The sequence below is a fragment of the Mucor velutinosus genome, assembly GCF_035048745.1.
Source record: "Mucor velutinosus strain NIH1002 chromosome Unknown tig00001564, whole genome shotgun sequence".
Taxonomy (NCBI): Eukaryota; Fungi; Mucoromycota; class Mucoromycetes; order Mucorales; family Mucoraceae; genus Mucor; species Mucor velutinosus.
In genome coordinates, this window is record NW_027041906.1 from 1,651,476 (window position 1) to 1,668,724 (window position 17,249).

Below are 17,249 nucleotides of genomic sequence, written 5' to 3' on the forward strand. Positions count from 1 at the left end.
AACAGTATTTTGATAAAATACGCAAGGGCAATCGGTAGCGCGAGCTGCTGCCGATGCGCAGGTTGGTTCTCTACACCGAAGCGAAGGTAGAGAGCCATCCGAAGCATAAACACTTGTTACAGCTAACAAATGGAATTGAGTATCAAAAGAAATATATGAATAATGTCGTAGTAAAGTTTGTACATATTAATGTGGCACGGTTGAGGGCAAACATATCATAAAACGGTGCATAGATTCGAATACAAGAAGTAGGGGAAAATTTTATAATATTATTATTGTTACATGGTTAAATGGGAAAGAGGAACAATGTGCCACTTCTTTCCAAATTACTTTGATGCTGAAGCATTGTGTATATGCTCCCAGTTTTGTCGCTCTCTAATTTACTCTTCATCATCAGGAGGGTAACCGTCATCAACTAAGGCACAGCACTGTTAATATCATACATTGATCCCAGTCAGTTGATCCACATCATTTACCCTTTCGTCTAAACAGAGTAATTTCTTGCTGCTTAAAGTAGCGTCGGTTTTCTTCATCAATCAAGACTAAATTCAGATAATATCTTGTAGAGAATTTCTTGTTAACATCTATTCAACCGAAATCAGTATATAAGCATAACCCACTTGAGATATTTACGAACCTCTAAATGTAGGTGTTAACTCAAAACCTCCAAGAAACAGACGGATTGGAATAGTTTCGCCTAAAAGACGAATGCAACACGACCATCAGTTCAGTCTACAAGATCCATAACAGCACAGTGTCTACATCACAAACCTCGAACAGGTGCTCCATCCATAATTTCAAACTTGGTTATCGTCTCGCTTTCATTATATACATTAGGCACTAGCATAAATAGCATTAATATTGATCAAATGCTCGAACTAAATGTTGCATGAAACCTACAAGCACCAGTTGTCTCACGTCTAATAATCGAGAGTTCCATTGTTTTGATTTTGATACGAACCAGCAAAAAGTAGATTTTTCCAACAATGACGTCCTTCAAATGGTATCTAAAGTGTAGCAGCACGGCATATAAAAAGTCAAACACCACGCTAAAGCGTAAAGCAAAAGATCAACTTACTTTGATTTGTTGTATTCAAATTCAATGTGAAGACAATCTTCAATGCCGACCTCCATTTTGATCGAATTGTTCACTTCAACAGGCATTCTGTAAGAGTTTACCCACATGTCTCTTTCACGGATTATGTCTGCCAAGCGACGAGCGACAGTAACACGGACAAAGTATCTGAGTTACGCACAACTTTGGGAATGAGTCGTGGAAACTAATGATGCCCGACAAGAACTTACCTCAGCTTCACATTGATACCGTTATAACATTCATACTGCTTCTCAACGTTCTTGAACTCGAATTCAAAAGCTGCATTTTGACGCAACTCGCCTGGAGCAGCAAGTTCCTGAGATAAAGTCAAAAACTCGTGTGATTTCCCCTTGTCATAAAAGAGCTCTAAAAAGCACATTTCGATCAATTTCGTCGCTCGTTTCTTCTACATGAGTCCAAAACTACCTATGCTGCCAATAAACTCAACTTTGATGCCATTATGCTCTAACTTTTTTCCATCCTTTAAGCTTATATTGACCTACATGGATAGGTTACTAGTCTACTCGTCTGACAAGCGGACGGATGCCTACCTTTCCAGCAACAGTTTCTCCATCGAGAAAGACTGGGTAGTTTTCCTTTTTATCCTTCTCAACCTTGACTTCCATATGCTTTCTCTGCTCTTCATTTGAAAAGATAACTTCAATATCTACTGGTGTAGATAACCCAAAGAGACTCTACAATGTAGTTTCTTGGATGTCAGATGCCTTGCATATAGTTTTGTGTATGTTTGTTCTTACAGCCATCGACATTTTCTAATATCCAACTTGTATCTGCGTACAATAAAGAGAAAAAGAAAAAGAAAAGCCAAAGCCAAGGAAGCGAAGCTCTTCCATTAGGAAAAGATTAGCTGTTTGCAATCCCGCCATTAATGAATGCAAATGATGTCACGGATAAACAAGAGCAAGACGTGTCTGTGTGTGGGCGAGCAATGTAATGCAGGTATCTATTTGTAAGCTTTTGTGCACCAGAAACTGTATCTTTGTATGCGAACAGATTCTCGATATTCTGGTTATGACAGAGCTTCTTTTCATTCCTCGAAGAAAGAGGCATATTTTAAACATCGAGAGCCCGTTTCGCCAAATCAACATTTCACAATGCATAAACAGAAATTGCCATTTATTTTTATGAGCGAGCAGACAATTCAATAAAATATTCACAAAAGCGTTCTCTTTACGGCTTTGTCAGCATCCGGAAATAGCTCTTTACACACACTGGAGCGTTAAAGAAGACTTGAACCATAAGCAATGTTACGGCATCAGCTTGTGCGGAGCCTTAATCCATCAATGTTTAATCTTTGAGCAGATGAAAATTTTTTTAGTCATCTCTTTCTTTACTCTTTTCATTTTGACATATCAACATGGATCGTTCTTTACCCAACATCCTGGTCACTGGTACTCCCGGTACTGGTAAGACTACGACTAGTGAAATGATCGCAGAAGCTACTGGGTTGGAGCATGTCAATGTCGGTGACATTGTAAAATCAAAGCAATTGCATGAAGGATACCTTGAAGAGTTTGATACTCATGTCCTGGATGAAGACAAGGTATGGATATTCAAAGCTGATAAACAGACCAGAAAGACTGATACATTCGGTAGCTTCTGGACGAATTGGAGGAGATGCTCAAAGATGGCGGCAAAGTGGTTGATTTCCATACCTGCGAAATCTTTCCTGAAAGATGGTTTGATCTCGTTCTCGTGCTCCGTGCTGATACATCCAGTTTATATGATCGTATGGTGAAAAGGTATATTGAGTTCAAGCCTTACCTGTGTACGTTGCCCTAACATTTGTTTTGCAGAGGATACAATAAGCGCAAGATCGACGAAAATATGGAATGTGAAATCATGCAAGTTGTTCTGGAGACAGCACATGAGTCTTATGCACCTGAGATTGTGGTAGAACTTCCTAGCAACACAGTGGATGACATGGAGAGCAATGTGGATCGAGTCAAACAGTGGCTGGAAGCATGGAAGGCCAACAATAGCAAATAAATATGCATGTATATATATATATAGAGTATCAAGAAAGCAAACAGCCTCTCTTTTTTTTGATTTTATTTTAGTGATATAAAAAAGTAATTACAGTTGAATTTTGGCATATTTATAATTGGAGGAAGAGAAATAGTAAAATGCAATGATTTTGAAGTAAGGATTTTAGAGGAAATGGATCAGACAAGGAGAATTAAATAAGGGGAAAGAGAGAATGGATATAAATTGGCATTTCTAATGAGTTTAATCCTTCTTGTGGCGAGCAGCAATGGTAGGATGAAGCATAAATTCATGCAAAGGCTTACCACCGGGGACCATAGGGAAGAGGACCTCTTCTTTGCATACAACGGCGTCCATAATGACAGGGCCATCATGTTCCAAGAACTCCTTCATCTTGGCCTCAACTTCTGATGCCTTGGTGACACGAATACCCTTGACACCCATAGCCTCAGCAAGCTTGACGAAATCAGGATTCTTCATAATAGTTCCAGAGTATCTTTCCTTATAGAACAGATCTTGCCATTGTTTCACCATACCTTGGAAAGAGTTATTTAATAACAAAACCTTGACACCAATGTTGAATTCAGCAGCAGTAGCTAATTCCATGGCGGTCATGGAGAAAGAGGCATCACCATCAATGTCAACGACAATGTGATCAGGTTTGGCAACCTTAGCACCAATGGCGGCAGGAAGGCCGTAGCCCATTGTACCGAGACCACCAGACGTGATGAGAGAACGAGGTGTGTTCCATCTAAACATTTGTGCAGTCCACATTTGATGTTGACCAACACCAGTGGTGATAGTAACCTTGTCCTTGATATCTCTTGTTTGTCGGTCGAGTTCTTCAATCAATTGCTGAGGCTTCAATTTTTGGTCGTCTCTGGTTGTTTTTTCGTAGTAGAATGGATACTCCTTCTTCCATGTGGTGATTTGATCAAGCCATTCTTTGCGAGGAGTGCTCTTGATGTGAGGAACAAGCTTCTTCAAGTTCTCTGTAACGTCGCCTTCAATAGCTTCAGTGGCATCAACGACTTTGTTGATGTTCTTGGGCATGATTTCAAAGTGAAGAATACCACCGCGACCCTCCTTGGCAGCCTTAACAGCTTCAGGAGCAAAGGTAGGAACAGTACCGGTAACACGGTCATCGAAACGAGCACCAAGAGCAATGATAACATCAGCATGTTGCATGGCCAAGTTGGCGTAGCAAGAACCGTGCATGCCCAGCATGTGAAGAGATTTGGGGTCCATCTCATCATAGGCACCAAGACCGTGAAGAGTGGTAGTGACAGGAATGTTACCATTGTTGGCGAGTTGAGTCAAGAACTTGGGGCCGTCAGGATGACCAAGAACACCGTTACCGGCGAAAATGACAGGTCTCTTGGCGTTATTGATCAAATCTGCTGCGCGGGCCAAAATAGGGTGAGGTTTGGAACGAGCTTCTTCAGTGAAGGCACCAACGGCAGTATTGGGGATGGTAGAAGGACGTTGAGGGATCATAGCAGTGGTAGGGATAGGACGCTTGAGGATACCAGCAGTGACATCCTTGGGAAGATCAACGAGAACAGGGCCAGGACGACCAGAAGTAGCAATAGTGAATGCTTCATTGATGCGGCGAGGGAGTTCTGTAATGTCCTTGACCATGACATTCCACTTGGAACAACCGCGAGTGATGCCAACCACATCAGCTACAACAAACAAAAGCGCAGTTTAATATCGGCTCTATTGATTATCACTGTATCACAGCATACCTTCTTGGAAAGCATCAGTACCAATAGCAGAGGTAGGAACTTGGCCAGAGAAGACAACAAGAGGAACACCATCAGCAAAAGCATCAGCCATGGCAGTGACAACGTTAGTTGCACCAGGGCCAGATGTGACAAGAACAACACCAGGCTTACCACTAAACAGAGAATAATTAGAATCTAGACAAAGAAAATAAGAGGTCTAACATACGTTGCTTTGGCATAACCTTCAGCCATGTGTCCAGCACCCTGCTCATGTCTGGGAAGGATAAATTTAAAGTATTCTGATTCATGGATAGCATCAAAAACGGGAAGAATAGCACCACCAGGGTAGCCAAAGACATGCTTCACATCATGTCTCAACATCATTTCATGAAAGATTTCACCACCAGACATGCCAACAAAGGAATCGTCCATTTCGACAGCTGCAGTCTTTCTGCTGTTGAGAGGATGAACAGATTGAGGAGGTTTTTCAGTAGCGACAGCGGAGCGATCTGAATGTGAGATGGTTCTATAATACCCGAGTTAATTGGTATTGCTCTTTCACAATTGCATGATTCAACTTACGGTGATGCAACAGCACTCTTTGATTTATGCGTAGTGTGGATACCAGCACAAGCAAAAGCAGCTTTGTGACGATAGAGACCAAGGGTAGCTCTGGAAGATGATGAGCTAAATAATTTAGCTGAATTTCTCGCTGCTGAAGATGCAAGCATTTTATGTGTATTAAATGTACGAAGATGAAGAAAAGGGATGGGAGGTGCTTTGGTGTGTATATGAATCAAACAACTCGGTAAGTGTCTGTATCAGACCTGATAATTTCAATGAAAAGAGGAAATCAAAAAGGAAAAAGAGAAAAAGCAATTAGATTCTTATATATATATATATATCAAATTTCTTGATTAGAAAAAGATCTAAAGGTTGGAACAGAGAAAAATTAACGTTTACATGTAGGACGAATCATCTTTTATGCCGGCGAATCAAAAGCAATGAGTCAATACAAACCAGAGCCCATCAGATTTTGATGGATGTCGGTTTTCTGTTATTCATGCTTCCATTTTGCTGTTTATGCTTCCATTCAGAGACCAGCATGGCCTATTCACATACAAGTCTTTTGAATCTAAATACTTATTATCACTCTCGTCTCTCGCTAAATGGTTGTCGACATGTGCAAATGAATAATAATCTTCTGTTCAAGCGATATATTGTGAGTCAAACCAATCAAATCATGCTCTTTGGTCAATTGCATAGTATCGCAAGATAACACAAAATTGCCCGTTTGATTGGCTGATAATCAATATGATTCCCATTTGCTCACACCAAACCAAATGTGGGGTTAAGCGGAGCGCTCTGTTCCTCTGAAATGTCTCTTTATCATATCAATTGGGTTACCTCCTTGTTTAAGCAATATTGGGTTAAACCTTAAATTGACAAAGCAGTTTCTTGTATTATATATCATTGAGAGCTGAAACGATCAAAGATGAAGTCCATCGCTTGAACTTGAAATCAAACCACATCAATGTAGTGCTCCAAAAGGGGCCATGACCATAAGCTGGTTTTTGGTGTTTGTTTACATACCATCTCAAATAAACAAGTGTCGCCAATTGATGCAGAAATGCATTGGAATATTCTCATCTACTATGTTCACAACATCTCACAAGAAAATTTTCTGATCTAATCCAAGCCAGCCTTCAATTGCTATGGCAACCATCATGCTGTGTCCATGGCTTGCCAAACAGTTTAAAGCTAATATAAGCATCTAAATTTAGCTTATGCGGCTTACAAAAAAAAAATGGCCACCATCTACATTTCTCTTCAAGATCAACATATAATATGTGATGTAGCCAATCGGAGAGGCTGATTCAAAATGTATCACACTCTACACACATCCAAGCTCATTGGTAGGTTGAACTAAAACGCTAGCAACTTAAATCCTTCCCATCAAGACAAATGCTGCATTTATCAGTGAATCATAATACTAAATGGAAACACACGAATAGAAGATCAGCATTTAGAGTTACTCGATTCTTATATAAAACCACTTGTGTTTTCTACTTGCATTACTTTCTTCCTTTTCCCATTGTCAATTTTAACACATCTGAAAAATGTCTTCTCGCGTCTTTGCTAATGCTCTTCGTAGAGCTGCCACTATGGCTCGCCCCACTGTTATGGCTGCTGCCAGACCCGCTGTTAAGCAATCCTTCATCAAGGCTGCTACTGTAAGATAATCTGACGAATGCACTCTTAATTGTACATGTTGTTTAACAATCCATCATCACAGATCGTCCCCACTGTGCAATCTCGTGGTATGAAGACCCTTGACTTTGGTGGATCCAAGGAAACTGTCTACGAGCGTTCTGATGTTCCCAAGGAAAAGTTGCTTGAAACTTTCAAGAATGACACTATTGCTGTTCTCGGTTACGGTCCTCAAGGTCGTGGTCAAGCTCTAAACTTGCGTGACAATGGTGTCAATGTCATCATTGGTCAACGTGAAGGTAAGACTTATCAGCAAGCTATTGAAGAAGGTTGGGTTCCCGGAAAGAACTTGTTCCCTGTCTTGGATGCTGTTGAGAAGGGTACTGTTATCATGAACCTCTTGTCCGATGCTTTCCAAAAGGAAATCTGGCCTCAGATGAAGCCTCTCTTGACTCCTGGCAAGACTCTCTACTTCTCTCATGGTTTCTCCATTGTCTACAAGGACCAAACCAACATTGAGGCTCCTGAAGGCGTCGATGTTATCCTCGTTGCTCCCAAGGGTTCTGGTTTCACTGTGCGTCGCCTCTTCCAAGAGGGCCGTGGTATCAACTCTTCTTTCGCTGTCTATAAGGATGCTAGTGGTCATGCCAAGGAGCGCACTATTGCTTTGGGTATTGGAATTGGTTCCGGTTACATGTATGAGACCACCTTTGAAAAGGAAGTCTACTCTGATTTATTCGGTGAACGTGGTGTATTGATGGGTGCTATCCAAGGTTTGTTCCAAGCTCAATACGAAGTTTTGAGAGCCAATGGCCACTCCCCCTCTGAAGCTTTCAACGAGACTGTCGAGGAAGCTACTCAATCTCTTTATCCTTTGATCGGTGAGCGTGGTATGGATTGGATGTACTCTAACTGCTCTACTACTGCCATGCGTGGTGCTCTTGACTGGTGGAAGCCTTTCCATGATGCCTCTAAGCCAGTGTTTGAAGACCTCTACAGATCTGTCAAGGATGGTTCCGAAACTGCTCGTTCTCTCGATCGTAATTCTCAACCTGATTACCGTGAAAAGCTTGAAGAAGAACTCAGAGAGATCCGTGAATCAGAAATTTGGAGAACTGGTAAGACCGTTCGTCAACTTAGACCTGAAAACGCTGGCAAGAACTAGATCTATTGCTTGTCTTGATACTATTTTATTTCAAAAACCACCCTTTGTCTATTCTATTAGAAAAAATACAGTTCTTCGTTCCTCTCTAGTATATAACCCACTCTCACCTCTTTTGTATACACTTCGTCCCACAATCAAAATAAACTAAAATTTGTTATTCCATTATAATACACTTTAAAAGCATTTGTTGCTCTAGCTAGCTGTATATGAGGTGAATCTACATTCACAAGATTAAATTGTAGTACTTTCGAAATCGTAATCTTTTCCTATTATTACCTTTCAAAAGCTTCTAGCATCACCACTAGAAATGGCCTGCCAATCATTTCATTCTTCGGATCACTTTTTTTTCTCTGGAAATGGGAATTTCTGATCAAATTGCGACTTGATTGATCTATTTTGTCAGATTCGACTATAGAAGTTGTAATGTTCATATTATGCTTCCTTAAGCTGTGTCCCTGGTGGTAGGGCGAAGTGGTAGAACTCCCGTATGCCAACGGGAGGATCCCGGTTCAAATCCTGGTGAACGCAAGTTGTTTGATTTTTTGACCTAGTACTGATGTCCTCGTTTGGTGTTTTTGTACTCTTATCCATGATCTATATTTTGACGATTTCCGCAAGACTGTACTGGCTCTAGGAGTCGCACCTTATTAGTAGTAGATTTCTTTCCCAACTTAGTTCAAAATATCTTATTCCCCTTCTTTGCAGACATTGGGTCCACCAACAGTCTTTTCTTTCCCTCAGCATGACATTTTAAGGACTTTAAATAAAACCTGGAGCTCGACTCCCCTACAAAAAAAAATGCTTCCTTAAGCTTTCTTAATGTACTTTCCAAGGCGCATCTAATAGTGCCAATTGTAATAGAAGTTCAGAATAAACTTATCGAGAAATGTTAGAAAATATGAAATAGGGTTTTTGGCGAAAATGTTGAGATTTTTTATATCAAGATCTCTCAAACAAAGTTTCAGGGGATGCTTTGGATCGAGAGACACACTCTAACTTGATATATGCCTTAGTAAAAGTCTTCATTTTTGAGGTCAAAAACACGATCGTTTGATTTTCGATGAAAACAATGAGGTATCCCTCATGGATTTTGGGTCGATTTTTGGCAATCCTAAAAAAGTTGAGCAAAGGTGTCAGAAAGTTACTACTACTCACGTACAATTGTTTAGCGTCATTCCGGTGGCTCATAAAGATCTACAGGTCAAGATATGAAGGCTTAAAAGCTGTCAAATTTGGTTATGTATTGCTTTATAGAGTTTATTTACGCGGCATAAATCCCATCTTTGGTAGCTGCAACTTACTGGGAAGGCGGTTCTGTAGCTTGAGCAATTTTTAATTCGAATAGAAGGCATATTGATTCTGGTAATACTAATTCATGCATGTTTTAATGCATTCTGTTGCTGGTAAGCTTATTAACAATCGAAATGAAAATTCGAATTTGCTGCTTGAATACTATGGTTTTGCACCTTCGCTTCGCTACGGTAAAACCCTCGTTGAGATTAATATTGCCAAATGTTGGGTTATATGCTTAGTTGCCATGGTTTTGCACCTTCATTTGGATACGGTAAAACCGCCTCATAGGCCAACGTTATCAAAGGTTGGATTAAATGCATTATGTTGAATGTTTTAAAGGATATTATATAATGGGATCACTTTTTCCATTCGAGCCAAATGACAGATGTATACTATGTTGTCGCCATTTTCTATTTGGAAAAACCGTGCTATTGTATTGCGATGAATCCCAGGGCTTTCGAGAGTTTTGTTGGACTTATATGCCATGATGGTACTATTTAGTAGCCTCAGGAAGCTCAACTGAAGTTGTCTTGTCAAGGAATCATACGACGAGATCATGTAATTTTACAGCCGCAAACAGATCATGCAAAAACTCATATTGTAAGCTCCGCCTTTCTCGGTTTGCATGCATAATCATTGATTGCTCAATAGAAAATTGACAGAAGGGTCTGAAGCTGTCATGTACGACTCTAAGAATTACATTGAAACAAGGAGCTTTTTGGGCGCTCTTATGAAAAAATCAAGAATGGTCATGTTCGTAAAATACGGCAAAGTATCTGGTATATCAGTGCGGTTCAATGTTCATAATTGATAATCTGAAATGGTACTTTGTTAGTCGTTTGAGGCGAGCTTTAGTGATTTAAGGTTGAACCTCAGGCAGCCTGTACTTTTTTAGCACTACATTTGTCACTCTGATAGACGTCCAATCATTGACTCATCTTCATGATTGGCTACAATGGCCATGATTCATTTTTTAGAATCTCCATTTGTATTAAAGGCGTATTTTAAGGAACATTGCATTTCCCTTCTTCTTCTTTTCATTCTATTTTTTTTTCTGAAATAACAATAATGCCTGCTCAAAAAATCTCCATTGTATGTCTTCCCGGTGATGGAGTTGGTCCCGAAATTGTTGCTGAAGCTGTCAAAGTTTTGAAGGTTGTTGCCGAGCACAGATCTCAAGCTCTCAATGCTGAATTCGATTTCAAATACGAGCTAATCGGTCTGGATGCCATGGAGAAGACTGGTGAGCCTCTTCCTGACTCTTCTCTCGATGCTTGCAAGCAAGCTGATGCTATTCTCTTGGGTGCCGTTGGTGGTCTTCCTGGTGCTCAGATCGGTAGTGGTCCTCGCCCTGAACAAGGTCTCTTGAAGCTCAGAAAAGCCTTGGACTTGTATGCTAACTTGCGTCCTGTCTCATTCGCCTCCGATAGCCTCACTGGCCTCTCTCCTTTGAAGGATCATGTTGTTCAAGGTACTGACTTCGTCTTTGTTCGTGAATTAGTCGGTGGCATCTACTTTGGTGATCGTCAAGAAGCTGGTGAAGATGGCAAAGGTAATATACTAGAGAAAAGCGATAAGAAAAGAAAGGGGGGATGATGGATAAAAGTGTGGGAGAATGTATCTTGAAAACTCAATTGTTTTTCTGCATAGCTTATGATACACTCCCTTATTCCAGAGAAGAAGTTCAACGTGTCACTAGATTAGCAGCTCTCTTGGCTCAAAAGCAAACTCCTCCTGGTAAGATTCACTCTGTCGATAAGGCTAATGTCTTGGCCACCTCTCGTCTCTGGCGCAAGACTGTTACTGAAACTATGGATAAGGAGTTCCCTGAATTACAATACGACCATCAACTCGTTGATTCATGCGCCATGGCTATGGTGCAACGTCCTACCAGCCTCAATGGCGTCGTCTTGACCGAAAACATGTTTGGTGATATTCTCTCAGATGAGGCCTCTGTTATCGTCGGCTCTCTCGGTTTGTTGCCATCAGCTTCTCTCAGTGGTCTTCCTGATGGTAAGGGTAAATGTCTCGGTGTTTATGAACCTATTCACGGTTCTGCTCCTGATATTGCTGGCCAAGGTATTGCCAACCCTATTGCTACTATCCTCAGTGCTGCCATGTTGCTTAGATACTCTCTCGGTTTTGAGACTGAAGCCCGTGCTGTTGAAGAAGCTGTTCGTAAGGTCTTAGATTCTGGATTCCATACCCGCGATCTCCACGGTGACAAATCAACAGTGCAAGTTGGTGATAAGGTCTCTGAGGAGTTGGCTACTTTGCTGAAGCAAATCAACTAAATTCATTAGACAATTATAAAATTATTTCATTGTATAAAATAACAAACACACACACACTCTATGTCACTATTCTTTCCTTGAATTTTGAATTTTATCAAAAAGACGCATTAAAACTTATTGTAAACTATCTAATCAATCTTGTGGCTGCACACACCGAGTTCTCTGATAGTGGTGCATAGAGACAATGGAGCATTTTTAACCATATTCACAACTTTAGTAAAGTATTTGCATGAATATGTTTTCGGTTTTGTCAATATCGGATCTGTTGTTAGAATGAGAGCTGTTCCAAGGATATTTCGAAAAACTATCGTCATGCTACCCATCCCGTCGCTGCCACCACTGCAGCAATTTCCTGATCAGATTTGGTCGATTCTGACATCTCACCACGCCAGTGCGCTATATCCGTACTAGGAGACGCTTAAACCAATTTGCTCATAAATGCTTTACCGTGTTTATAAAGACACGCTCCTTTATATCTTCAAAGACTCTCAGTGAGCATGCTAGTTGCATGAATGCAAATCACTCTTTCATGATTCGTCCAATGGGCTCAAGCTTCGCATAAATAAAAGTCAAATTCTGTCATTATGAGTTCATACAGTGATTCAAGAAAGTTTCGAGAAACACGAAGAACGACTACGATCTACAAGCAAATATATAGAGATTGTACGTATATAGCTGAGCAGCCCTTCCATATAAACCACGGTCGTAGTTCGCGTATAGTATCTGAACGAGTCCAATTCCAAAGATCGGATACTCTGTTCAGAGGGTCATTCATGCTGTCATTGCTGAAACAGGACCAATTCGATCTGTGACACCCATGCTTACCTTTAGATTTAGGTTTCAAAAATACTCGCAAATTTCATCATAAATCTATCAGTCTGTAGTTTATTGCATTTCATTGTTCTTTTCCTCACTATTATTCTGAAAATGATGAAATGGAATCCCTTTAATAGCACACGCCAAACTGGCGACCAAGATATAGGATCAAATGACACGAACAACGGGTATGGTATCGCATTGAGAGCGCACTGCTTGGCATATTCCTAACATACACACCGCGACGCAGATCGTCTGCTATGAGTAGCAGTCAGAACCACGAACAAGATTCTGCTTATATTGGTCAAACATCCTCCAATGCCGAGCCCCAGCGTGAACCGACAAACATTCTGCCTAGTGATTTTGGCGGCTATCTTCTCCACCCCGAGAACAAGACAAACCAAAGCTCTGATCTCATGCACGGCTCCGATGATATGGTAGCTCGCAAGGACCGCACGATTGAAGACAGCAAGAAGGCTGCTTCTCCTGGTCATGCCTTCAAGCCTGAATTGACTCATGATGAGGACATTGGCTTCTTTGGTGATTCAAACACAACTGAACTTCATGCTACATCTCGCTCGACCTTGGATCAAGCAGGACTTCATAGAGGCTCCATCACTACTCTGCCTTCTGCTGGTGATCGCAGAAGAGGCTCTGCTCAGTCATCTGGAAGACGAGAGTCGCTCAACAATGAACGACGTGGATCTGCTCATCAACGCGGTGTCCCAATCTCTGGCTTAGGCGGCGTTCATGCTCCAGAGTCTGCCACTTCTGCTGCAGCCAACGTTAATGTTCCCATTGGAGGAAATGCGTTGTCTGTCGATAACAAGGTCTCAGCACTGCCCTCTGATAAGTTGAGTTCAGTGGATGAATCCAAACAAGAAAATGACGCTACTGCCAGAAAGAATAGCTTGACTGGTATGGCTTCTGCTGCTGTCACTGGTGTAGCCGCTGCTGCTACTGGTGCTGCTGCCGCTATCTTGGGTACCGGCCATCAGCAAACCAACACCAAGGATGAAGCAACCTCCAAGATGCCTAGCGCTTGGCCTGACGCTCAAGATTCTGGCTACATCCTTCAAAGGGACTCGATCAAGAAGGACGCTACGAATTGTACCGACGAACCCTCTATACATGGCCAAACTCCTTGTTTCTACACAAAAGACAACATTTGCGATGAAAAGCACGAGGACTTGAACACCCATTGTGAACATGTGCGTGAGCCTTCCATTCATGGTCAAAATCCTAGCTTTTTCTGCGACAAGAAGCAAACCAGTGGTTCTTCTGATGCCAGAGACGCTATCAAATGTCCTGCTATTACCGGCAACGACTTGACTCAATCTTACTGTGTCAACACGCATCCTATTAATGCTCAAGGGACTGATGGCTCGAATTTTAGCGGTTTGCATGATTCCAAGGGCATTGACTCTGATGCAATTACTGCTGGATCTGATCCAACTGGATCTCATCGCCATGTAGGCACTGCTGCTGCTGCTACTGCAATTGGAACTGGAGCTGGCATTGCTGCCTTCAATCGTAAACCTATTGATGCTGAGGCCATTCGTCATCATTCTCTTGACCACTCCAAGGACGGTATTCAAGACAAGGACATGACAGGTGCCGGTAGCAATGAAAAGATGGGCGATGGTTATATTTTAGACAGGGATCAAGCCAGAAAGTTATCAACTGATTCCGGTCTTCATGGTATTCATGACAGCACTAGTGCTACTACTTATTCTCATGCTATCCCTGCCTCTGAGCTGTGCCAACCCTGCAAGAGAACTGATTTAGGTGAGTCCACTCTGTATGAAGGTCAAGTTCCTATGAGTATTATTGCTGCCTCTTCTGCTGCTGGCGCTACTGCTGCATCCACAGCCTCAACCAACAACCCAACTGACAAGCAGACTGATTACTCTGTGGACAAGGCTCAACCCAGCAACATGACTGACGTCTATCGCAACAATGCTCGAGATATTGACAACGACATGGTTGTGCCTGATAACCCCGAGCCCACTACAGCAAACGTAATCAGCAATGCCAGCAATGTCCATCGTGGCAATGCTGAGGGTGAAACTGCCAATATGGTCACGCCTGGTAATTCCACTGTTGGAAATACAAGAAGCAACACTGAGGATACCACTTCCGAGAACATCACTGCTCAGGACCAGCAAACACCAAGAGTTTGTGTCGACGACTCATCTAGCAACAAGGCTGCTAAGGCTGCTGCTGCTGCTGGTGGAATCACTGCTGCTGTGGGCGGTTTGTTGGGTTTCCATCATAAAGGCAGTGCTCAATCAAAGACATCTGCTGATTCCAATGATAGCTCTAGTTTGTCCCGCAATAACCGTACCGCTACACCTGAATCGAACAACATCAACGCCGTCTATCAAACCAATGCTCAAGATGTCCACTCTAATCAGATAACAAAAGAGAATCCCACTTTTGATGTCGATCGCAACAACGTTGATGATGTCTATCGCAGCAATGCACAAGGTGTCTACTCGGATCAGGTCTCTGATAGAAATGCCACACCTACAACCGCACTTTATGAGAATGATGTGAGGGATGTCTACCGCACCAACGCTGAAGGAACCACTCAAAACTTGATTGCCCCTGGTAATCCTACTACCAGCTACAAGGTAAACGATATCAGTGATGTCTATCGTACTACGCCACGCAGTACAACTCCTTCCAATAGTACCCCTAACTATTCTGAAACTCCAAAGCAAGGTTCTTCTCACAAACACGATAGTCTTCTTGCTAGTGGAGGTATTGCAGCCGCAGTTGGTGGAATTATGGGCGTCCAACATCACAATCAAGACAAGCGCAGTAGCAGCAACAATGACACTGCATTGCACACCGACAAGTTGCCCTTGGACCACACTGTCGACCAGAAGCCTTTGAGTGATACTCCTGTCGACAACAATGCTCATCCTCAGCAAATTCATAGTAATAGGGCTACTGGTGCTGATTCAAGTTTGCATCATGACAAATTGCCTCTGGATCAAACTATCGATCAGCAGCCAGTTGGTAATACTTTGATGGACAACAACACTCATCCTCAGCAAATGCACAGTGCTGCTAGTCAGGTGCCGGAGAATCGTGCTAATGACAGTTTGCATCCTCAAACTGGCTCCCAGAGCCCCGCTCCCTTCATCGCCGGCAACACTGCTAATTCCAATGGTCCTGGTAATCTCGAGCAAACTCAGGAAACTCCTGTCACTGACAATCATCGTCAAATTGGCACTATGGGTTCTGCTCCTGTTGACTCTGGACCCTCTGATCCTGCTCAAGCTCATAGTATGAACCCTCAAGGTCTCGGTACGAGTGGCACTGCCCCCATCATTGCTAGTTCTACTGGTGTCCCTGTTCCTGGTAATATCAATCGCTCCAAAGGTAGTTTCAGCAGTACGCGTGCTATTACTGATAATATTGTTCCCTCTCCTGCTGCAGGTGGTGCACTCTCTTCCCGTCCTGATGAGGTCAAGGATCGCTCTCTCGATCGTGAAAACCAAATCAAGCAACCTGATCCAAAGCGCAGAGGAAGTTTGACTGATGGGATCAAGTCAGTCTTTCGCCGTATGAGCCTCAAGTCTGACAAGAAGGCCAATAAGGACGGTCGTCGCTTGTCTGCTGCGGAGGCTTTTAAGAAGCAAACATTGACAAACAACGGCAAGAGCAAGTCTGCCCCTATTACCGCTACTACTGCTAATGTCGCTAACTCTGACCCTACTAATAACACTGCTGTCTCTGGATCAGATGCTGCTCCTATCGCACCAGCCCAGCAAAATCAGCAAAATCCAACAACAGAAGGATTCATTATCAATAGCAACGAGGCTTCAGCGGCCAGTGGCTCCACCAACCAGGACTATGCTCGTATTCCTGGTGTCTATTCCTTGAAGCCTGCTGGCACTGTCAATGTGGCTGACAACGGTGAAGTCAACTTTGTCAAGCTGAATGAGGAAGCTCACGCTAGCGCTCCTACCAAGAGTACTTCATCTGATGGTAAAAACGAACACAGACGCGGATCCATTCAGGTAGATAGCACAATAACTTCTCGCCTTTGATCAAAACGATATAACAATTTAATTGATAGAACACTATCGGAAAGATTATTGGTACTAAGAATATGCAAGACAAGGGCACACATTCTCAAGTATCTGGCAAGGAAAAGACCGATGCTTATAATGCTCATACTCATCCTACTAATTTAAACAACTTTTAAGTAGCTCTAAGAGAACCTCTTCTTCACTAATTTTTATGTACATATTTAATCCTTATATATTTCTATTAAAAAAATGTTTGTTGTAATTTGACATTTAATTTCGATTTGTGGATTTCAATACAAGACTTAATTCTATATGTTCCAAGCACAGTGGTAAAATAAAGAGCATGAAACGTGCAGAGTGTATTTAAGACGCTAGCTAATAGCTTGCTAGTAACTTTCCCAAGTCCCATCTTCTAAATCACTAGCACTTGACCCTTTAAATGGCTCGCATACATGGAGCGAAAAAGTGAGTAGAGTTGAAGAATTGATAGACACAGGCAATTATAAAAGTTTGTATTACACCAAATGTACATTTACCAACTATAAAGATATGTTTGTACCACATAATTGGAGATATTTGGTGCTGAAAGAGATA

General features: G+C 42.0%; 6 protein-coding genes across 6 annotated transcripts; 4 read left to right on the top strand and 2 right to left on the bottom strand.

Annotated features, from left to right (window-relative positions):
- Nucleotides 1-380: 380 nt before the first annotated feature.
- On the bottom strand, nt 381-1,866 carry ATC70_010828 (uncharacterized protein; the record flags this gene model as incomplete). The annotated part of the gene is made up of 10 exons (XM_064830034.1): nt 381-415; nt 477-584; nt 638-697; nt 772-840; nt 901-1,007; nt 1,079-1,243; nt 1,306-1,462; nt 1,523-1,595; nt 1,648-1,791; nt 1,855-1,866. 10 exons carry the CDS (start codon nt 1,864-1,866, stop codon nt 381-383), a joined length of 930 nt encoding a protein of 309 aa, XP_064682536.1.
- A 608-nt stretch (nt 1,867-2,474) lies between these two features.
- On the top strand, nt 2,475-3,106 carry ATC70_010829 (uncharacterized protein; the record flags this gene model as incomplete). The annotated part of the gene is made up of 3 exons (XM_064830035.1): nt 2,475-2,660; nt 2,714-2,859; nt 2,914-3,106. The coding sequence occupies 3 exons, from the start codon at nt 2,475-2,477 to the stop codon at nt 3,104-3,106; spliced, it is 525 nt and encodes a 174-aa protein (XP_064682537.1).
- Nucleotides 3,107-3,346: 240 nt separating this feature from the next.
- Nucleotides 3,347-5,561, bottom strand: RSR1_2 (Ras- protein rsr1; the record flags this gene model as incomplete). Its single annotated transcript, XM_064830036.1, has 4 exons — nt 3,347-4,788; nt 4,852-5,003; nt 5,057-5,356; nt 5,413-5,561. 4 exons carry the CDS (start codon nt 5,559-5,561, stop codon nt 3,347-3,349), a joined length of 2,043 nt encoding a protein of 680 aa, XP_064682538.1.
- Nucleotides 5,562-6,950: 1,389 nt separating this feature from the next.
- On the top strand, nt 6,951-8,206 carry ATC70_010831 (uncharacterized protein; the record flags this gene model as incomplete). The annotated part of the gene is made up of 2 exons (XM_064830037.1): nt 6,951-7,064; nt 7,127-8,206. 2 exons carry the CDS (start codon nt 6,951-6,953, stop codon nt 8,204-8,206), a joined length of 1,194 nt encoding a protein of 397 aa, XP_064682539.1.
- A 2,361-nt stretch (nt 8,207-10,567) lies between these two features.
- Nucleotides 10,568-11,793, top strand: ATC70_010832 (uncharacterized protein; the record flags this gene model as incomplete). Its single annotated transcript, XM_064830038.1, has 2 exons — nt 10,568-11,051; nt 11,150-11,793. 2 exons carry the CDS (start codon nt 10,568-10,570, stop codon nt 11,791-11,793), a joined length of 1,128 nt encoding a protein of 375 aa, XP_064682540.1.
- Nucleotides 11,794-12,720: 927 nt separating this feature from the next.
- On the top strand, nt 12,721-16,831 carry ATC70_010833 (uncharacterized protein; the record flags this gene model as incomplete). Its single annotated transcript, XM_064830039.1, has 3 exons — nt 12,721-12,797; nt 12,860-16,643; nt 16,703-16,831. The coding sequence occupies 3 exons, from the start codon at nt 12,721-12,723 to the stop codon at nt 16,829-16,831; spliced, it is 3,990 nt and encodes a 1,329-aa protein (XP_064682541.1).
- Between the last annotated feature and the right edge of the window lie 418 nt (nt 16,832-17,249).